The following is a 23969-nucleotide window of genomic DNA, read 5'->3' on the forward strand; positions in this document are numbered from 1 at the left end:
ACCACCGCTGACTAGACGTCGACTAGACGTCGTCAGTCGATGTTGTAACTTAGAAAGCTAGTAACTATTTCCCGCCTGTAGGATAATGGGCATTTGTGATCATCAACTTATACTAGATTTTTACAACTGGGTCTACAACTGGGTCAGGCCTCTGGGTCAGGCCTCGTGGTTTTTCCCCTTTACGGGTTTTTCACGTAAAAACTTCTAGTGTTATCACAGCTTGATTCATTTTCATTTGAGTGCGTGCTGAATCTTCGCGCAACGCTAAGACAATAATCCATTACTCTACCGCCGCGAATTTTCTAGCATGTATCAGTTTGGCGCCTTCTGTGGGAAAGTTTCAATCCCACAATTAAAGTACTTATGCAGTCTACTACATGGCCACCAGACACAATATTCATGACAATGGAGCATCCCGCTCCAACACCCATCGTTCCAGGGAGCAGTCACGAAGCCAAGGGCGGCATGCTTCTTCATCTTCCTGCCCTGGAAGACGCTATCCCGCCAATGAAGGTGTTTCTGGTCCTTCAATAGAATATTGAATGCGTAGAATGGAGGAGTCTCAACTAGAGATCCTACAGCTTCTACGCGGGGCTCAACAGCCGATGCCTACTGATGCCTACTCCATTGGATAAAATTCGTTTACCATTAACTCCGTGACGTACGAGAAATATACCGCTCGAAGGAACTCATGCCGACATGCCTCCTCAAGGAATAACACATCCCCTGTCAGGTTGTGATGTTGAACTCCTAGATACAACAAGTTCCACTCATCCATCTCGTGCAGCTCACCCGACATCGCCACGTCTTCCTGCCATTCCAGATAATGTCATTCATAATGAACTACGACGCCTCGTCCGGGAAGACTTCACCTTAGAGAAAAAAGATCGCTTCTACGCCACCGTAACATCCATGAATCTTCTCCCTTAGCGGATGCAATCCTCCAACACCCCATCCCAACAAGCTTTAAGCTTCCGAACATCGATACATATGAAGGGACAACCGACCCTTATGAACATATTGATCATTATCAAACAATCATGCACATTCAGTGTGCCTCTGATGCACTTTTGTGTCACATTTTTCTGGCTACTCTTAAAAGACAAGCTCAAACCTGGTTCTACTCTCTGTCATGGGGCAACATAAATATCTTTAATGAGCTTGCCAGAATGTTTGTGGAATAGTTCGTGGCAAACCGACGATTTTCAAGAATTCATCACATCTCTCGGGAATTCATCAAAGCGAAGGAGAATCATTGAAGGATTACTTCCGCAGATTTTTTACTGAAGCCCGGTAGATCCCGAGAGTAGATCTAGAGTTACTAAGAGGAGTCTTCCTTGTGGGGCTCCGCCCAAGACTTTTCTACTTAACGTTGATGCAGGAGACGGTTCATTCTTATGTTGACCATGTTCATCGTATTGAGGTACAAATATTTGCAGATGAGGCCATCATTGCTCACAAAGAACAGTTGTTGGAGGGTGTGGGGGGGGGGGGCAAGCACAAGAATAACGCTGAGGATACCAATCAAATCTCACAACAAAAAAAGTTTAGGTCATAAAAGACTCGTGAGTAACGATCATAAAAAGAATACACGTCACTTAACACGTCACGTGTTAACATCTTAATGACAATCTAGGATAAAGAGACTGTCAAGTGGCCAAAGCCGTTAAAAAATCCAGATGGTGGAGATCAATCTCAATATTGTCATTTCCACCGTGCAAAAGGACATTCAACTAAAAAAATGTTTTCAATTAAAGGAAGAAATTGAACGTTTAATACGCCAAGGTCACCTAGGTCGCTACTTACAAGAACAATGTGAGGGGAACTAAAAGAGAGCTGTTGGAGTTATTGAATGAGCGTTATCAAATGAGAAGTATAACTCCAATTCATATTATCTGAGTAAAAGGCTTGCTTATAAACTCTTAAATTTATTTTAGCAAAATTTTTATGTTGCTTTAAAATATCCTTTCAATGAAAATTTCTTATTTTCTCACGAAATATTTTTGTGTAGAAAACCCCCTTTAGGATGAGAAACTACCATACCCCTAGAAGACGAGCCCAAGAGGCAAATCTCGATGGGAAGCTAGTTGTGGACAGGGTCATCACTAGAAAGACTCCATGAGAGCAAGTGGTTGACGGTGTCTCCACTCAAAGACCTAAGAAGGCTACAAGCCTCAGAAGACACAGGTACATCAAAGTCCTCAGAAGGCTACAAGTCTTAGAAGACACATGTACACTCAAAGCCCTCAGAAGGCTACAAGCCTCAGAAGTCTCACAAGTGCATAAAAATTCCTCAGAAGGCTACGAGCCTCAAAAGAACTTTGCACAATTAAAAAGCCACAACAAACGTGGAAGCAACAAAAAATAGTACTTTATTATCATTTACAATTGTCACATCAGAAGATTAAAAAGACTATAAATACCAACATATACATGTACAAGGGCTACAACAAATCAGTTCATCTTCAATTAGAGTCGACGTCACTTTTCTAAAATTCCAATATTTCTGATGATTGTCAAGGAGTCTCCAAATATTGCCACTATATATGCATAAAAATTTCCCCTCATTACGAGGAGAGAAAACTACATCATTTCTTCATCACTATCAGAACGTGCCAGAGCAGCACGAGAATCTCCTCCGAAATATGCGACGCTCCACCACAAAGTGTCGCGTGGTCGCGACACCCCGTCGCAAAGCATCGCCGCAACACCCCGCCGCAACGCTCCGCGGCAAAGTTTCACTGCAACTCTTCACCGCAACGTTTCGTCGCAATACTTCACCACAATATTTTGCCGCAATGTTTCGCCGCAATATTTTGTCGCAACACTTAGTTGCAGCATTTCGCCGTAATGTTTCGTCATAACTCTTCGCCGCAACTTTTGCCGCAACACTTCACCACAACTATTCGCCACAATATTTTGTAGCAACACTTCACCGCAATGTTTCTCCGCAATATTTGCCGTAACATTTCGCTGTAATGTTTTGCTGCAATATTTCGCCGTAACGTTTCGTCGCAACTCTTCGCCGCAACGAAAAAGAATATCCTATTCCTTGTTACACAGAACGGGACGACTTTTTTCTTTTGGGAAATCTCATATCACCCTTTAGGCAGAGATGATGACTCCGCCTTTTTTCTCCTCTCATTGGTCTATTTATAGGCTGAAAAACACTCTCATATTCATGATAAAATTAATTAGAGTCATAAGAAAACAATTATTTCTTTAAAAAAAAAAAACTTTTCATTTCATATTCCTTCAAATTGATTTTTAAAATTCTGTCTTTAATTAATTAAAATTAAAATAAATTAATAAAAAAAAAACCCTTTACAATCTGTGATTTTAAAAAAAAAGTACATTTAAATGTATGTTTTTTATTTAATTCTTGCTGCTTCAACTTCCCTTTAAAATCTAAAGTCAGTTTTGGATACTTTTAATTAATTAGAAGCTGCTTAAGCTCTCCAAATTTAATTTAATTACCTGCTGCTTGGGCTCTCTTCGGCTTCCCTCTCTCTGTGCCCCACTTACGATTCCAGACTCCCGGCCTGTCAAGTCTCGCTCGGCCCGCCGGGTCACATGTGATTTGATCATTGGGTAGCGGGTCAGGTTTTTGCCTGGTAAAAAACTTTTTGTATATTATTTTTTGTGAGATTTGAACCCCCACCATTTACAAACAGCAAAAGTCGCATACCAACTGAGTTAGGCTCAGCTTACTTATTAATTTAAATTTTTATGTCCTCTATGAAAAGACTATGTATATTAATATTTTCGGATGAAAAAAAAAGAAATATTGTTTCACACGAAAATAAAGTGGCAACTGATACGAAACCAACAAATTTTCATCATCCGGCACGAATCTCGGTGCAATTTTTAGAAAAAGAAACATTCAAACTTCAATTAAGAGTCATCTGGAACTCCGTTTTCAGCAAACTTATAGTCAAACTGATCGGCTTGAAGAGATGGACCTAATGATATAAAAGTTAGTCCAATCCAAGTCAAATTAAGCCCGGATCAAATCATCAAACCACTTTTGAAGGATTTTCGGAGGCATTTGAAAGTTTAAGCGAATGTCAAATCTAACGAGTTCATAGTCAAATCGAGCACTCGAGTGTCTTAGCAAGACGAATCCAACGAGCCCAAGATTGCTCAATTCCGACATCGTTAAGGCATTCAAATGCCCATCAAATGTTATCTGATCAAGGGAAACTCTCCTGAACGTCCGATCAAAATGGTTCATATTCCTACATTAATTGCACTCAAAACACTATAAATAGAGTCTCACCCCTCACATGAGAGGAGAGAGACTTAAGAGAGAACTTGAGGCATTGAGAATGAGCTCAAGTCCAAGACCATCATCGCCATCGTCGATCATCGTCAACCACCACTAACCATTGACAACCACCGCTGACCTCTGTCGACCACCGGCGACCACCGTTGATCGTCGTCGATCACCTCTGACCTTCGTCGACCATCGTCGACCATCATCAACTGTCGTCGGCCACCGCTGACCTCCGTCGACCACCGCCGACCGTCATCGATTATTGTCAATTACCGTCGATCACCGCCGATGTACTGTCGATCACCGCCGACCTCCGTCAACCACCGCGGACTAGACTTCCCCACCGCTGACTAGACGTCGTCAGTCGACGTTGTATTTTGGAAAGCTATTAACTCTTTCTCGCTTGTGAGACAAGGGACATCTGTAATCATCAACTTATAGCGAATTTTTACAACTGGGTCTGACCCCGTGGTTTTTCCCCTTTACGGGATTTCCACGTAAATACTTCTAGTGTTATCATAACTTGATTCATTTTCATCTGAGTGTGTTGAGTGTGTGTTGAATCCTCGCGCAACGCTAAGACAATAATCCATTACTCTACCGCCGCGAATTTTCTAGCACGCATCAATACATTATGAACATGTAAGCACGAATCTATAGGAGATTCAAGGATCTTAAAGATAGAAAAGTACAATTAAATGATTAATGGTCAATAGTAAGGCTACAACAATACCGATTAGCAAAGTTAAATCAAATGAGCCTATCTTGCTGAGTTTAAGATCATCGAAGACTGACTCACAACATGATTCAATATAGTCAATTGAATAGGTCTTATCAAACCATGGCCCATGGAGTTCAACCAACTTAGTGGGTAGTCGATCTGCAAACTCATAATATAAAATACCTATAAAATCCCATAAAGCCTCCATTAAACAAAAGAACATATAATTTTGTACATTGTACACATTTTTCTTTAAAAAAGGAAAAATCATTTTATAATAAAAGGCTAATCGATGAGATTAGTTGTGGTACTTTTTCTCTCTCTCTATATGTCTTTATGTAGCTATCTCTCATATCTTGATTATGACTAATTACGCTGCTCTTGTACACTAGAAAAATTTTGAAGAGACAGAGAATTGTCTTTTTAGAGAGTTCTGATATAGATAACAAATAGCTGCAACCAGGACCGTTTTTTGAGCCCATTTCCCCCGCACAGTGTTTAATTAGCCGGATAGATTGATTTACGAGAACCAAAAAGCCCGATTTTTTAGCCCGTTTCCCCCGCACAGTGTTTCGCACCCCAAAGTCCACCATTGCGTCCAATCGAACGCATCAAATCCATCTTTTTTTCCTCTCCGTACCGAGAACAGCTATGATCTAAAGAAATCCTGACCGTTAGATGCATGCCGCACGTGCGACAGCTCCGCTTCCCTGGCTCGAGAGCTGCGCCGGGGGCATTTCTTCTTTTTTCTGTTTTGGGGCTTTATTTATTTATTAGAGGGATAGGAGAAAAGGACGCAGCTAGTGGGGCCCAGAGTGGGGCCCGTTGGGCTGGCCTTATTGATTGATAGTTTTTGCAATGAATAGTTGAATAAGTGTGTTTTGATATATTTTGTTAGTGATGAATTAATGTTCTGATTGTCGTACACGCACCAGTTATATCTAAACATTCTGGGTCTAACTGCATTTAATGTGACCGGGACCCACTTGTAAATTTGTAATAAACGGAAATGTTTTATAATTTGGAAATTTGTCAGGACGAGAAGGGAAATAAATTCTCTTTTTAGCATGGAGCGCGCATTGAATGGCTTCGTGCAAACGGACATTTTTTGTAGCAGTTTCAATGGCCGTGTCGTAAATGCAGAATTAGTGCTAATTATCCCAAATGTAGTTTAAATAAATCTAAGCTAAATGGGAAGATGTCGATGTCCGACTCTCAACCAACTACTGTTTAAGTCCCGACTTAAATAATTGACGGCTGTCAAAGACTTGCTGTGTAGAATAATATTTTAATATCTCGGTGTTACATAAATCTTTTAACACATAGACAAAATAAAATATTGCATGATGTCGGAATTTTTATGCAATATAATATAATTACATATTGTCAGCATTCATTTTTTATGCAATACATATAAGACATCCTTTCTGAGTGATATGAGACCATATTTGGATCATAAATGGCCATTCATTGACTCAAGGAGCCCATAGGACAATCAAACGAATGCTTCTTCCGACGTAATAGTTGGGGCCTGCACCTTCATAATTGTGCTCTGAGGCAATCATCGTTAGTTGTCATCACTTTTGGTGTCTTCCATGTTAACGTTTGTTTGTATATCATGGGGGGTTATATCTTGCTGATACAAAATTTTTCACGATGAGATTATTCCATACTTGTTTTTGCCTTGATCCTAAGGGTTCGAAATGACAAACATCATGCCAGTAGCGTTTTTACTCGGTGACACGTATATGGAAAATCTTCTCAGGCTTTGGGATGCATTTATGACCTCTACGGATGTTCGAGGATCGTGTCCTCCTCCACTTTGCCCTACTGGTGACAATCGATGTATCATTTTTTCTTCCTCTCTTTCTCTCACCATCTCTCTCGATTTCTTGGCTCTATTCCTTGGGCATGACCAACATTACATATTTAGATTCAATAATTGGTGCAGTGAGCTTGGACCATGCAATGATTAAGAAAAGAAGCAACACCGAGGAGAAACTCTCCACATAAATACTTCTAGTAGAGAGCACACAAGGGAGCTTGCACAATAACATATTTAAGAGACTAAAAGCCACATTTTCATAGTCTTCCACTCTTCATCCCATTCCCCAACCAAAGTCACGTAAATCCACTCATTTGGTTGATAAAACGAATCACAGTCAATGAGACACTTGTAAAACTCATCCAGTACCATGACCTCTCCGATCAAATTTTTACTCGGCCCGTGACACTGGCATCCTACATGGAGGTAATGAGGCAGTTTATTCCTTGCCTCACTGTCTTGTTATGATAACTCCTCACAAACACTCTCGCGCTTCACTAATTGTCTCTCCAGCCAAACACCAAGCGGCAATTTCCAACCAATTGGCAATATCAAGGAGACCAAAAAATTCAAATGGTCAAAATTCCAAACAACTGAAAATTTCCAAACTATCGAAATTTTGTGGTCGAAATATTCAGAAGAAAAAAAAAATTCAAGACAATTGGAATATCCAACAATGATATTTTTTTCCTGTGAAATGTTTATTTCTAAACTCTTCTAATTATGTTTTCTTAGGTCCGATAGAGACTCGAGGAACTTGAAAAGTTCACAAGCGTCTGCATCTAAGTCGACACTCAGGAAATTCGAACCGACCGCGCGAGGCGAGGAAATAAAAAACTTCTCTTCAGGACAAGCAAATCAAAACTCCCCTCCGATGCGAGGAAATCAAAGGCCCCTCTATGAGGAAAGCAAATGAAAGTCTCCCCTCCATGGCAAGTAAATGAAACAATGCCAACATTCACCACCGAACAACTATCATAAACAAATAGCTCATTAGAGGTAAAATGCTAAAACAAGGTTGAAAACAGCAAAAACTTTCACTCTTTTGGCATATTCGCGAAGGTTACAAAATTTTTTTATGTGTTTTCCTTAAAAACAAAAGGAACACAATAATAATATCAGCTAAATGACATTTGAAGCTACTAAGACTGACCAAAGGTCACCTCAACCAACCGAATGTCAGTTAGCCGACCAATAATGCAGATCAAAATTGTCCCGAAAAAATTTCAGGAGAGCATTTTGGCGTCAGAGAAAACATGACCCTAAGAGACACAAAATCAAGGGAATATAATAATTACATTATTATTATTGCATTTTTCATATTTTTAGCATTTAAAGCATCTCACTCTTATCGTTGCTCCGCTTGCAAAAAGTATGAAGCTTGAGGGCATTTATGTATGTCCAAAAAATGTTCATGCGGATCTAGATAAGAGTTAAGGGTAGTAGAGACCGGTCTGCCACCTCATTTAACTGATCGCTTCAGCCAATCGATCGGCCACCTCGGCGGATGGACCAACCAACGAAAAGGTTTTAGATAAATGAAATAGTGCCAGACAAATGAAAATGAGTCAAATATACGAAAATGTGTGAAACATATGAAAGATGTCAGTTTTATGAAAAGGTGGCGCTTTCCTAAATTCATTTTCTTCTCTATCATGATGTAAATCTCATATTTTCTAAATTAGATCGATAGTTGCATTTAACGGATTTAAAGAGGATATTATCATGACACAGGAGAAAGATACATTATCGCAAGGCACTGCAAATGAATTTATTTGAATTTAACTTAACCAAATTTTTTTTTCTAAATTTAACACAACTGGATTGGATAAATCCAGATTTAAATGAATTATTAAATTTTATTCAACTTAAATGTTCGGTGGAGGCAAACAGTCCCAACTGTGTTCATGTGAGGGCATTTTTAGTTGGGCTACTCACCGGAGAAACTACATAGTAAACAAAATTAAACTATAAAGGCATTAGACCAAAAGAATATTAATAATATCTTGCTAGCTGAGAGTTCAAACTATAACATGTTATATATATATATACATTAACGTTGATGAAGGCCAGGCAGCTTGAAGTGAAGCAGAAAAAATTGGCATCGATTACTCTCCACAAAGTATGGCAAGTTGCACTCAATTAATGTACAGCAAGCAAGCAAGCAGATGAGGTCACAAAAGATAAGTGCCGCACGTGCCAATCATTATTTAACAAAGAAGGAGAGAGGGAGAGAGGGAGAGAGGGAGAGTGAAGAATCAATTGCTAGCTTACCGCTGGGGTTTCTTGAATCATGAGAGCTGGAGCGGTGCTGCAACCAAAAGCAAAAGAAAAAAGGGGAAAGGAAAATTAATGATGGGCTCACAAAATGCGTAAAATCATGCGCTTCTGATCATCTACTTCGCCGCCTCACTTTACCACTACTCTACACGTCTACAGGAAGTCATGCATTACTTCACGTGTCGATCGACCCAAATGCCCGCTCCAACATTTTTTAATTAATCCAAATTTATCAGCCTTCCTTCCCTTTTCCCATTCTCACCTATGTGCTTCTAAATGCTTATGCCTTTGCATTTATCACTTCATCTACATATTTTTCATAATTATAATCGAACCATCATGTTCATCCAAATTAAATAAATTTGAATTTGGTGCCGAATTAAATAGTTTTTTTTTTTTTTTAATACTTCCAATATTGAATGCAGATAAAACAGCTGTATAAGAAAGTATTAATGTTTGTGTGTGGGCCTCCATTCGACAGAAGTCCTTGGGAACTTTAGTATTGGCCTGCTCACATTTTTCCTTCAAAAACTTGTTGGCTTTGTTTGTAGCCAAAAGATTAATGGGACCTTTCACCTTCCTCTTATGTCTTTATTAGGGTTTCGGCTTTCCTTTTCATCAATCTCTATTCCCATTTGCTTCTCCCTTTTCTCTTTTATAATCTTCTTGCTCCACTATTTGTTCTTACTTGCAAGTTATAAGTGGTGGTCCGCTAATTGTTTTTTTGTACAAAAACAACAACAAAAACATCAATCCTTTATCCTATAAGTGGGGTTCCCTACATGAATCTTTTTTTCTCTCTTGTCCTGTATTTTCACCTAATTCTAATAAATTAACATTATTTTTTATATAACAAGCCCAAGTTCTTTTAGATCTAATTTTACCTTTATTGACATAAGTCAAATTTAAAACATCTACTCACCCAACTCGATCGAAAATCATATAGTCGATGTATGAAGCGAACAAACCATCTATGATAACTCTCTCTAATCTTGTAAGTCACTGAAGCTACACCAACTCTTTTAAGAATCTAAAACATCTAACGATTTTCTGTAATGAAAAAAAAAAAAAGTATGCATTAACAACATTGTTTAAAACTTGCATAATTTATTCTTAAATACTGAGTAAAGATCTTAAGAAATCACTACTGAGATATAAAGTAATAGAATGCCCCAAGCAAAAAATATGCAATTTTTAGCAATTAATTGTTTCTTAAAAAAAATGACTCTTATGTTCATTGAATCTTATTTTGATTAACTTTCCTAAAAGTTACTCTCCAATGTATAATCATTAGACTTATTTTGAGATATAGATAATGTCATTGGTAATTAATTGCTCAAATATTACATTCATTTTAAAATAAATCTCATATAAATTTATTATTATCAAATTTAAGTCAGAAAAAAAGAAAATTTTATTTACATATTATCAGTAAATGATAAGAGTTTACTAATTGAAGACGAAACAATATTTTCATTATGATGTTGTATATTTGCCAACAAGTTTAACATTGTTTTAAGGAACTGCCGTACTTAGCCAGAGTAAATTGATTAATTAGGTGGCCCCTATCTTGGTAAGTGCCATAGAGTGAGGCTAACATGGGATGGTTACCATGATAACATGGCCTCAATGAGCACAAGTCTCCATGTTTTCATTGAGTGCATGCTGCATGCCATTCTATGGAAAGAAGCTAATTTAGACTTATTAAATATAGTTTTACTGTTGAAATTACGTAAGAAAAATCTTTTTTTGCCGTTATTTTGATATTTTTGTATAGCTTATAATGCAAATTTATTATTTTTATATATAAACACATTATTGAACTACTATTAACATTGTCATGTTTTCCTTTTGACTCACTAACTTCTGAAAATAAGACGGTCCATACTGAGACATTCAATAAAAATAAAATGATACATATGTGATGGCTCCAAAAATGAAAAAAATATTTTGTGTTGTCCGAACATGGGGACAATGGTGTGGATTACACCACCATGCCACTCCTTAAAATAAGTAGCGTGATTTAATCGACTCTATTCTTGAGAGGTAGGCTCAATCCACAGATGCTAGATGCGATGTAAATATAGAATATTATATGTTAAATATAATAATAAATAAATAAGTAGAAGCAATAAATGAACTATAATTGAATGACCATATAAATCAAATAAAATTGTTTATGTGATTTATGTATATGTGAAACAGAATGAGGCCTGTAAAAAAAAAAAAAAGAAAATTATGACTTGTGGATGTCCTCACATACAGATAATGGTGGATGCGAAGACAGCAATTATCACAAATTTATGTATACGTGCCGTTGTACGTAAGCATGATATCAGTAATAATTTAGAGTGAATAAGCCATGCATGCAGAACAAATTCATTGTAAAAAAAAAAAAGGTAAAATCTTTAAAAGGTGACTTCTAAATATTTCGCAAAGCTTCAATTGGCGAGGAATGCTGGTGATTCCAATCTAATCTGAGCAATTAGGTTCTCCTCATATAGTCCATAGTAATGAACACAAAAAAAGCCAACAAGAAAAAGTATTAGAGGATAAAAGAGCCTCTACATCTCAAAAAAGAGAACAAGTTCTATTATTACTGCCGAAGACTTCATCCTATATAGGGCTGCAAAAGAGCGAGTATGTTTTTTTTATAAATTATTCATATTTAACTTGAGTTTGTATCGAACATTCATAATATATTATTCACATTTGATTTGCTTCAATTTTTCAATGAACTTGATTTGTGCCTGGTTTGTTGAGGACAAGTAAAAGAGTCTTTTAAATAAGATAAAATTTCAAATGAGTATCTAGATTTTCATGTAAATTATTTAATAGTTTATAAATCAGATAACATTTACTAGTTTATCGATTATAAATACTATAAAAATGATAGATACTCATGAATTATGATCATATGTGATATAATCTCTCATATCTTAGTATAACCGTACTTATAAATTTGCACCTTACTCTAACATTTAGATGTAGGTGTTGGTTCTCCCATAAACCATAGTGATATGCACATGTCCTTCTCCTAGTGTTTTTGAATAAATTTGCAGATGTCTTATATTAAATTGATGCACCATTCTTATTCTTAATCATATATAACTTACAATGATTTCACTACACTTTCTCAACACTACTTTCTAATCGGGTAGGAATTATTAACAGTGGAAAGAGAAGATATACGAAAGACTATAGTTTCAAAATCCTCAGACATTGCGATCCCATTGTTGCATTTGATGCTTGCACACCGCAACTTAGGGTTTCGTATGTTTCGAGCAAAACCATAAGATGTGAAACTGTGACAGCCTAGAGAAAAAGTGAGATTTGTGGGGGTTTAAAGTTAATTTTAAGCGGAATTTCATACATACCACACAAGTTTTATGTATTTTCACATATAACAACTAAACTTTAATGAAATAAATAATTATATATTAATAAAATAAATATATAATTAATAACTAATTAAAAAATATTATTGATATAATAACATATTAGTATTAAATCTATAATTAAATAAATTCTAATTAATTAATTTATATCTAAATAATATATCATATATAATACGAGTTATCATCGAGCTTAATATCGAGTATTTAACGAGTGAATTGTAAAACAATACACAAGTTTGTTCGTGAACATAAATAAACATGTTCAATTATGTTCATTTTTAGTTCATTTAAGCTCCGAGCTATTATCAAATGTTCAAGGTTCTTTATTTATTATTTGAACGAACATGATCGAGTCATAATCGAGCTGAGTTTGAGTTGCTCATGTAGTGCATTGGTTAATTTATAGCCCTAATCCCATCTTTCCAAAAAAAATCTCAGATTCTGATAGAATTAATTAGACTAATCCGAGATTCTATATTATCTCATCTGATTCTCTTTGAGATAAATTGATTGGAGTCTATTTAATTTGGATAAAATGGTAATGGTTGAATTAGCTCAACCAATGCTCATAAAGCCATCATTCTAATCATCTTTCTATACTAATAAGACACCGGCATTTACATACAAACCATCCAATTCTTATATATTTACATATCTAACACCTAAACTTTGATATTTACAGCCATACCACTCAAATCTTTAACACCGCATTAAAAATACCACTAATAATAAGTTTTTAAAGTTGAAATACACCTTTTTCAAGCATAGTTTTATAATACCAGAGTGTTACAAAAGTATGGAAATACATTCTTTAGTGTGGTATGTAATTAAATGTCCCTAAATAAAATAAAATAAAATAAAATATCAGTGGCGTGCAGAGGTTGCAAGATGAGGATGGAAAGAAATTATATAACAGCTCCGCATGCTGCCAGCAAAGTGTGACGCAAAATCGTTGTTAGAGATTAATCCAAGAAGAAAACTTTATGGCGGAAACCGCATTTCAATGGCCGGAGAGAATGTCTTTATTCTTCCACGAGTTTGTCCAATGTGGGGACGGGACCTCTTTTACATAAATACCTAAACAACTTTGATGCAAAGTTTGATGGGAATGAGCGCAAATCATTACTCTTTTTTAAAGACTAGCAAGCAGCAAGAGGAAAGAATTGAAAATTACAAATGACATATTTGCTCCAACTATTAAATTCCCTTTTACTGTTCTACGGGCACCATGGTCATGGCGTTACAGCTGGAGACATTGTTATTATTAATTCCAAATTGGTCTGTTAAAAATCAAATTTGAATGTTAATTTGCAAAAAACAGATCCAGATCAACCAGAGTAGCTCTATAGTTACAAATGATTCAGTAGTTTCAAAATATGTGGCTTGACATTATGATGAAGAACCACCTCTCGTATAAACACTAGGCCATGAATCCTATCACATCTCAATTCGAAGCACACCGAATTCCATGCACTCAGGAGGCTAATGCTCTTAAATAAAGAAAAGGTAAAATTATTCTAACTAAATTTTAACTGATATGCAACAATGAATATATGACATTACTTCAAAATGAATATAATACAAAAACTAATCAATTAAAGTTGAAGCCATATAAAAAATAATCCAATGACAGAAGAGAGCCCAAAAGAAAGTAAGGCCGTCCAATGTTACAAAAAAATTAGTCAGTCCAATGAGAAAAGTATGGTGACTCCAAGCAATAAACTCCAATTTTGATTGAAAGAGTATTGAATTTGTGCATTCAGTAATAAATAGAAAACGGTAAGACAGGAGGGCTTAGGGAGAAAAACTGAAAATACATTGCATTCCACTCTCATTGCAAGCCCAACTGCTTTTGGCATATTCACAGTGAAAGAATAACAAGTGATTCTCTCAAGTCATGGAAGCCATTTAATTGCTCTCAACTCATTCATAGAAAATTAGTACCGGCCCAACATGATTTAAACTTTACTTACTTGGCACGAAGCTCAGATCGAATGAATCTTTCCTCAAGATGTATATGATGCATCAGTAGGTTCCTTTCATCAGTCAAAAAAGTACGTGTACATTTGTGCAAGTTGCTGCAGCTAATTAGTGAATTTTAAGACATCCATCCTATACACCTGAAACAGAATTTAGGATGAATGAAAAACCACCTCTGCTTCACACCATTCATATACTATGATAAATTGAATATTCCATCTATCTGTCCTTGAACTTGGACCGCATTGAATTTTTATTTTTCGAACACCCTAAAGTTAAAAGATCTTATACTGTATAAACTTAAGAGGCCGTTTTGCCATAAGAAGGAAATTTAACTAAATAGGAATTAATAAATCTTCTGAATCGAGATTTAGTAAATTTTGGGATAAATAAAACCTGAAAATTATTTGACATGACAACTATTAAATCTTAATAAATTATTTGGAAATTTATTTCAAAATTTTATGATTTGTGAGGAGAAGAAATCATTAAATCCAGTAAATCCTGTGAATGATGGTATGTAACAAATCCTAGACTTTTCACTAGTTTAAGCTAAATCTTGCTTAAGCTATGATAAAATATACTACTCAGAGAATTTTTTTAATAGAAATAAAATCCCTGTAAAATATGATAAGAAGGAACCCCTACATGTGCAAAAAGAATTTTATGCTTGATAACAGAAAAAAGAAGAGAATTAATTGAAATTTGGTACCTGCTTTGAGAAGATATGGAGTATGAAACCTCAGGAACTGGGACAAACGCATAGCTCCTAAAATCATTGCCTTCATCATCATCACTATCGATCGTGCCTGACACCACTCTGGTTTGGATACTCATCCGTCTCAAAACATAAACGTTGTAGTAATAATTCACTATATCTTTTTTGCTCTTAGATGTGAAAAACTTTGAAGCAGGTCCCAGAAAGCTCTTGTTCTCAGATAAAGGATTAAGCCTCACAATGTTATCAAAAATTGTTTGCTCCTCACTTGTCCATGAATTCGATACATCTTCACCCATGTCATTAAACCCCCAATAATTGAAAACTGGACCCAAGTTAGATTTAAGCCTACGCCTTGCAGAGTTCACATGAATTTTAATGCATTCCACAGATCCTGGGTGAGTGCAATGACAGAAGTCCGGCCTTCCTTTTCCTATATTACCTTCAAATTTCTTCACATTACATCCTTTTGCTGGCCAAATTGGTGTACCCAACCACCTAGTGTCAACTGCATCTACTTCACCATCCAAACCAAGCTTGTTACTCGGTGGTCCAGTCCAGGCAGGTACATCAGCCTGAAAAGAGGAGCCCACAGGGATGCGGGTTCTGGGGAGATGGCTGTCACCAATTTTTAATAAGCCAAGGGTTCTTTGGGATCTTCGTTTTGGCTGATTTAACATCTCACCTTCGGTTCCGCCAGAAGTTTCACTGGGACACAAATGAGCTCTCCGCTTTCTCTGTAATATCAATTGTTTTGTTGAAAACAGCACTAAGGGAAACATTAAATTTAAAAAAAATTGAACAAAAGAAAATTGCAATTTAAGTAGTCTACAAAAATAACATGCAATAAATAACAACGCTGGAAAAATGGTTAAAACTTAAGACTTTCTTTGAGAACGTGTTAAACTTCCATTCGGCTGCACTGAAGGCCACCGTCCGAAAAAATTCACGTTTGGCAATGGAGAAGTCTCCGAACATTGTATCGCAAGAACCGCAAATTATCATCGTTTCAAAAAGGAGACGATGAGGTCCATTCAACCACGTGACTTTTAAAGGAGCTTCATGATATGAAATTTAGGGCAAAACAATCACAGGAATCGACACAAATCCAGAAGAAGAACACACATATTTAACGAGGTTTGGCAAGAATGCCTACATTCTCGGGAGCGAGCAGCGAATTTCACTATTCAGAAGGAAGTTAAGTTACATACCCAAGAGTTACACATATATATAGACATATAAAAAATTCATAGATAAATTACTAACACGCCCTCGCTCCCCCCAACCCACAAAATATGAAGAGACACACCTTTTCACTTCAAAAAACTCCAACTTCCAGTATATGATCCATACCTAACAATTCTCCACCTTGGCGAATATACAGCCCCTTAGGAAAAAATCTCCACCTTGCGAATATCCAGCCCCTTAGGAGAAAAATATCATGAAGTTTATTACACCAAAGTGGGTTGGGCAACCATGCCAACTAGCAACTGCTAACATTCAACAAGTTCAAGTCACCTAAGAACTTGTTGAAAATATCTGACTTGGTCAACATACCTGCTGCATTTTCATCATATGATCTGACAGAGTGCACTCCACCTACAACTATACTCCCCAACAGTTGCTAGATATTACCATCAGGTTTCATAGTCCGCAATGCCTTCAAAAAATTCCTTGTGCGAACAAATCTTTCACATTTGTTTGCAACAATTTGAAGTTTTATGTTCCGTCGAACTTCACTTTCTCGAATTTTACACCAGATATTGTTATTCGAATTTAATCCTGCAACGAATTTCACTTGCCTTGTATGGAAACAAAACACATACCACAAATAAATTCAAATAAACCTGAAATTTCCCCTGTCAATTGCAGCAATTTCCCGTAGTTTCCAGTGATTCGTGGATCAAATTTTTTTTTACACAAAGCATATTTCCTGTTCGCACAAAAAATTCGGCCGAGATACTGCGGACACCAGCCAAACTCCACCTGTCACAATTTCTCCTGCTACAAACCTACGAAAATCTGAACACTATCGCAACTCCTCGTGAGACAAACTTGCGAACACCTGCCGCAACTCCTTGTGCTACAAACTTGCGAACACCTGCCGCAACCGCGATCTTCCTTAAGCAAAACTCGCCTAATTGCCGCAGCCCTTAATCTGAACTACTTCGCACCTGTTCGTTCCCGTGAGCCCATCTGCTTTCCGAATAATCCACAAAATTTGTGTGTTGATCATGTTCGCCACTAAACTCCTCTCCTCTGTGAAACTGCCTCTGCTGTCCCCTTCTCAAAGGCAAAGGAATTTGCTTCCAAGAAAAAAAAAATTTCTTCCTTCTACTTCCAACAACAAGGCTCCAGGAAATTAAAATTCCAAGATCTCGAAATTCCAGAATCCTTCCTTCAAAGCAGCTGAAGAGAAATAGGAATATTCCTCTAGAAATCCAAGATTCCTTCTCCACTTTGCCCAGGAATCTGCCCAAGCATATTCCTTCCTTTCCGTTTTCATGACTGTCTGTAACTGCCTCTGGTTGGTTCTGTCTCAGAAGGAAATGGATGCCGCCCAACTCCTTCACTGCTGTAATTGCCGGTTTTGCAGCACGAACTTGTCGATCCAACAGATTTCATTCAGTCTCATCCATTTTCTTTCAGGTCTTTTCCCCAATAACAGAAGATGGAGTTTCTTCTCATAGAGGTAGTCCTCTATCTGCATCCTCAGGTAGTCCCCTATCTGCATTCTCCAATAACCAAAATTTGTGCATCAAATTTCCCGATCCCTGAAATCTTCGCTTCGTCTGTAGTCATTGGCTCTGATACCAATTGTTGTGGTATGTATGAAAAATCATCGGCGAATAACAAGGTATCTCTGATACCAATTGATATGAAATTTAGAGCAAAACAATCACAGGAATCGACACAAATCCAAAAGAAGAACGCACATATTTAACGAGGTTCGGCAAGGATGCCTACATTCTCGAGAGCGAGCGGCGAATTTCACTATTCAGAAGGGAGTTAAGTTACATACCCAAGAGTTACACATATATATAGACATATAAAAAACCCATAGATAAATTACTAACACGCCCTCGCTCCCCCCAACCCACAAAATATAAAGAGACACAACTCTTCACCAAGAGACACACCTCTTCACTTCAAGAAACTCCAACTTCCAGTGTATGGGCCATACCTAACAATTCACTAAACAACAAAGCTCCTTCAAACAAAGCGTAAGATAAATAGGTAGAACAAAGTAAATCAATAATTTTCATTTCAATAGACAAGCGTGCTTAATCGAACTGAAAAGGCATGCTTCTACATACCACAGGTCATACATACCATGGTTTCATTAATATTTCATGATCCAATAACAATAACAGCAAAAATAAGCCTTTGTCCCACAAAGGGCCCATTAATGACAACTGCACTTGTTTGCAGAAATAGTAGTGAAACTTATATTCAAAAAGTCATCGTAGTTTTCTGGCGGCTACCACACTTAGCTAAGTCAGGCTGCAGGAAAATGTAATTTTGTCAAATGTCTGAAAATGTGGCGCGGCACCACACCGCTACCCCAAACAGAGCCTAAGTGGGGTCAACTACATAAATCCTTTTTCTCCATTATGTCCTCCTGAGTGTCATATTTTCATTTAATTCTAAGAACTTGTGTTGCTTCTACGAGATGCCTTAGCATTTACACAATGATTTATATGTGTCATAGTTTTTTAACAAAATTTTAACTCTAACTGTCAATCATTAATATTTCATGATTGAAGAAAACCCTAAACCTTAAACCCTAAACCCAGAAGTGAAAAATAAATAAACAACTAATATGTTTGTGGATTTCAAGTTCTTGAAAAAAAAAGGTTAAAAAATAAAAGACTTTATCACGTGAATTAAAAATGGTCAAGCTCAGAAATTCATAATCTCGTTTATAAGTAGTACAAATATCATAATAGAGTAGAAAGATATTCTCTAAACAAATATGATGAAAGAAAAAAAACAAAGAAAATGATTACCATTTCAACCTACTCTATTGGCATGATAACACCCAAAACATTACTATTTACAAAATCTAGCATCCGGGTGATATTTTTGAACTACTTAAATGATTGTATGCACACATGCCAATATCAAACCATTAATAATTTCATAAAAATGAAAATACGGGTTGGGTTTTTATCATGAATTTTGATATTTGAGTGACAATTTGAAAATCAGATGAAAAAAGGGTATTAGATTTGTGGATAGCAATGGTTCGGGTGCTATGTATGTAATTGCAAAAGAAAATTATGCACTAATATACTAAGTTGAATACTGAATGATAAATTCATTGACGCAGAATTTGTCAAGCATGTGGGATTTGATAGAGAGTTATATAGTTTAAATCTAACAAAAATGTAGATCAAATAACTAAGATGAGCAAATTTATGTCATTTTATTTTATTATGTAGTTCCAAATTTAGGTAGTTCTAGGCATGTTTATAAAATTGGTGGAATGTGCTCTTTATTAATTTGATTCCCAAATGCTAACTTAGTTTTTAAGATTTGACAAGGTCTCGGTCTAGCTTGATTTTGGAATGATCTCAATATCATTTGTAGTGGTTCTAGCCATAATAAAATAGTTGTTTATTGTTTAAAGAGTATTGTACGTAGTCTTTTGACTACGATACCTAAAAAGGTTGTGTCGTTCCGAAAAAGGATTTTTCATACATGTCTAACCTTACCTAATAGCTTATACAGATTACCTTACCACTAGTTTGTGAGTTTCGAATAAAAATTTAATGTATTCCAAGGTGTGAAATTAGTTTGACTAATAAAAAATTTTATCTATAGGCCATCTCATCCCTAATTTTTAGCTATAAATAATATCAATATTTCTTCTTTGGTGCTTGATATATGCAATACAATTTCATGAGTCCCATTGGTATAATCTTTATACCAATTGCAGTTTCTTTGACTATTGCACCTCTGATTTCATTGATTGTGAATTTAAATGATTGCAAAAGACTTCATCCCGAAATAAACCAAGATTTGAATTTGGATCATTGAATCGAATTGGATTAATGTGTTAACAATATCTACTAGCCTAGAACAAATCCATAAATATATTACATGAGGCACATAATTTAATTTAGCTTTTGAAAAATAAAATTTTAGATTTGAACTTTTCAATCTCATGTGTGCTTATTGGATTTGGGATTCATTAGAGTGTGATGCAAATGTTACAAACACTTCATGGTGTTATCTCTTTATAACTACGTGAGATCTGAATTGCATTTTATTTAGTGGTTTTTTTATTAAATGACTTCATCTAAATTTTTGTTAGTTGTATTAGGAGAGGTCCTAATTTTCGTGAGGATGACCACTATTGAGTTTCAATTCTGATGAATAAAATTCAATTGCCCGTGTTTTTTTTTCCTAATTAATTTTCATTAATTTAATAGATCATTTGATTGTTACTTCATATCAACCTCTCATTTTTTTTTAATTTACACCAAAAGAAAAAAAAAAAATTTAGTTGTTCTTTGAAATGTGACTCTTTTCTTTTTGTGTTGGGGGGTAAGCTCATAGTTCAAAGGGGTGAATCTACATCCGTTGCATCATTCTAGTTGTTTTAAGAACCCTAAAACCTAAGACATCATGCAAAACTATTTCCTATTTTTTATGAAGTAGATAAGCCCTCTATAAGTGATGAGTAAAGGTTTTGTCTACAAGAAGTTGCAACAATTATGACCCTAAACCCTAAACCCTAAACGGGAGAAGATAGGTTTTAGGGTTTTTTTTTTTTATTTGTTGGGGGCATCTCTTTATAACTACGTGATATTTGAATTGCATTTTATTTAGAGATTTTTTTATTAAATGTCTTCATCAAAATTTTTCGTGAGGATGACCACTATTGAGTTTCAATTCGATGAATAAAATTCAATTGCCCGTGTTTTATAACTACACTAAGAACTGGATTCCCTTATCTTAAAGTTCATAATCTATATGATTGATGACAGTAATCTGATGTATTTTAACTACTTGTGAGATTTTATGTACGGCTCTAAAGATAAATGATAGTTTCCCATCTCATACAAGTATTCAAGAACTCAGTATTTTGTTAAGTAGTAGCGTTTCTTTTGACTTTTTTTCTTTAGCTTATTAATCTTCTTAAAAACAGACTTTCAAGTACTTTTAATTTTATGAATACAGCAATCAAAATACCTACTAGCTTTGAATTAGATTAATTTAACTATTACAGTTAACAACACCGATCTATAAATACCTTACAAGAAAGTTAAAAGCAAGGCTATTGAAAATGGACTCGCAAATGAACTAATTGTTGTATCAAAGGATGCTTGAAATTCTCTCAAACATAGTTTAATCTTCTAATCGAAAAACTATGGACTTAATCCATCCATTTTAAGCCAACCCATGAGTTAAGACTCCTAAGATTGAAAGGAAGAGCAAAACCTAAGTGTCCCTCTCAAAAAGGACTTAAACCAGCTTATATAATATATGCATAAAGATATTAAGCCTTCTTGCTCTAATAACTCTTTGAAGGCTTAGTTGTTGTAGACGAGTTTGACAAAGAGAAGGTTGCGGGTCAACTCCCAACCGGTAATCACCAGCCTACAAACTTTATCTTTTTCTTCTATTTGTGAGATTTTAAGCCCAAAGATAGCAACTACGCCACTTGAAGTTTCTAATTTAATTATATTTTTTCCAAAAAAAAAAAACTATACATTTGAGTCTTAACAGTAAATCTCCTCCAAACTTTTGAAAAAGTAACTATTTAAAGCCTATCCTTGTGATTGGCCTAATTTTGATGATTGTGATCGCTGTGTAGCCAATTACTTGTTATGGAGCCCTTGAACATTTTCAAACATCTCATCTCCTGAAAGCAATGTTCAGCTTCAAAGATATACAAGATGCATTTCCATCCATTTTGGTAGTGCCACCACTTCTCAAGGCTTCAAAGCTTGGGAGACTAATGCTGCATCGTCAATAGAGTTTCCATTCCTTTTTCTCGACAAAATTCAGTCATAAAGCTGAGGAACTCATGAACGCGGCACAGACGCTAATATATTATGCAAGATTCTTCAGGTGATCATTTGCAGCAAGAAGAGCCAGACTATCCAATCCTCAGAACCCAGGAAAAGAACGTTTTTTTCCCCAAATAACTGCTTTGACAATGCACGGCATTACTTACAACGTAGGCCTAATTTCATTATTCTAGTTGATATTAAAACGAATAGCTTTAAAAATCTTTCGTTAATATGATTGCGAATGACTGTTTAACATAAAGATTTATAATGGTGTTTAGGCTTAATATTGGGCCGTTAAGCTGTTTCATTATGCTTTTTTTTTAATATAATATTTACAGGTTTCTTCAATTTGATTGGAAAGTGGTCCTATTACACAGGATGCTTTCCATATGCTCCATGATACCCCTTTATGAAATTACATTGAAGTTTGGCAGCTTTGGATCTCAACAATATTTTGATGAAGCCTCAAAGAAGCCCTTAAAAGAACTTGTGTTTACTTTTTTTTTTTTTTGATAATATTTGCACTTAAAATTGGCAGATTTCGTGGTTGGGGTTCTAGGGAATACTTAGAAAATTTGCCATTGTTGGACGCTAACACGATTCCTTCTAAGTCTACACAACACGCATTTCTCATAAATTACATTGTAAATAAATAAAGGATAAATTTAAAGCGAGCAACTAATGTAACAGCATATTAGATAAATTTTGAGAGTGATGCTTATAGAGAACAAGTTATAGAGAGAAGGTGGCTTCAGTCAATTGGGCATAATAAGCCTGAGGAAAATGAATATTCAATCACATCTCATTTATCCTTTGCAAGTGACAAATTACCAAGCCAACTTAAGAAAAACATCAAATTAGTTTGTAGTCAAGAATCTTGGGTTAACCGAGCTTATAATCAATCAAGGTTGAAATTCTATTTGACCCAAAAATGAACACTTTCAGTTCAAATTGGGACAAAATTCGCTCAAATTACTCCACTCCAACCTATAAAATATCAAATGAACCACTTATCAATGATATTGAGCCAATAATAGAACTGTTAACTAGTAAAATAGTAGTTCTAGTGAAAACCGTAGTTGACAATGGCCATTGTTAAGATAGACCATGTGTATAAAGCAATGCTCCTTGAAACACAAATACTTATAGCAGCAGACTTCGTTATGCAATCAAGCAAGCAATGTTGAAACAGCCCATTTCATTAATTCCTTTTGTGCTAGTCTACAAAATTATAAGTATCAATTAAGTGAAGAGCATTACATAAAATTTGCAAGTTTAGTGCCATTATGTCACATAATATAGGTAATTACTAAACTAATATTAAAAAAAATTCGTAGATGAAGAAAGTCAATAAAACAGTATTTTGTGAATTCTATTACATATGTGGGTTAATCCTTGATTAAAAAAGATGAATTAAATGCCATGAGTTGCAACATAAATTCCTTTAAATCTTTATTCAAATGACATCTATATCATCAATTCTAATAACCTAATTCCGTAGAGGTCTAGTTACAATTCCTATAAAAATTTTCAAGGTTGCAGTTTAACAAAAGAACTATGACTTGTTTTGTTTCTGAAACCAAACTATTGAGCAGAGACATTGCCATGGATAGTTTACACCCTTTTAGAGCTGTTAAATTCATTTTTTTTTTGGAGTTTAAAGGCAGATAAATCTTAAAGTACAACCCTAACTAATACATACTAATATATATATACATACATATATATATATATATATATATATAT

The 23969-nt window shown here is 35.6% G+C and overlaps 2 protein-coding genes across 3 annotated transcripts in view; both read right to left on the minus strand.

Moving 5' to 3' along the window:
- LOC110022093 (UPF0503 protein At3g09070, chloroplastic-like) overlaps positions 1-14539 on the minus strand; it is an 18573-nt gene extending 4034 nt beyond the window's left edge. The window contains 1 exon segment of the mRNA XM_020720887.1: positions 14474-14539. The gene's annotated coding sequence lies outside the window, so the exon portion shown is untranslated.
- Positions 14111-23969, minus strand: part of LOC110022092 (AT-rich interactive domain-containing protein 1-like) — a 12466-nt gene continuing 2607 nt past the window's right edge. The window contains exons 2-3 of one of the 2 annotated variants that reach the window (XM_020720886.1): positions 15197-15935; positions 14111-14620 (exon numbers count right to left, since the gene is read on the minus strand). In XM_020720886.1, coding sequence (XP_020576545.1) covers positions 14613-14620; positions 15197-15935 — 747 coding nt within the window. In that variant the 3' untranslated portion in view covers positions 14111-14612. Of the gene's footprint in view, positions 14621-15192; positions 15936-23969 lie in introns of both variants that reach the window. The other variant, XM_020720885.1, reaches the window with a different exon arrangement.

Source organism: Phalaenopsis equestris, unplaced genomic scaffold (genome assembly GCF_001263595.1).
Source record: "Phalaenopsis equestris unplaced genomic scaffold, ASM126359v1 Scaffold000167, whole genome shotgun sequence".
NCBI lineage: Eukaryota > Viridiplantae > Streptophyta > Magnoliopsida > Asparagales > Orchidaceae > Phalaenopsis > Phalaenopsis equestris.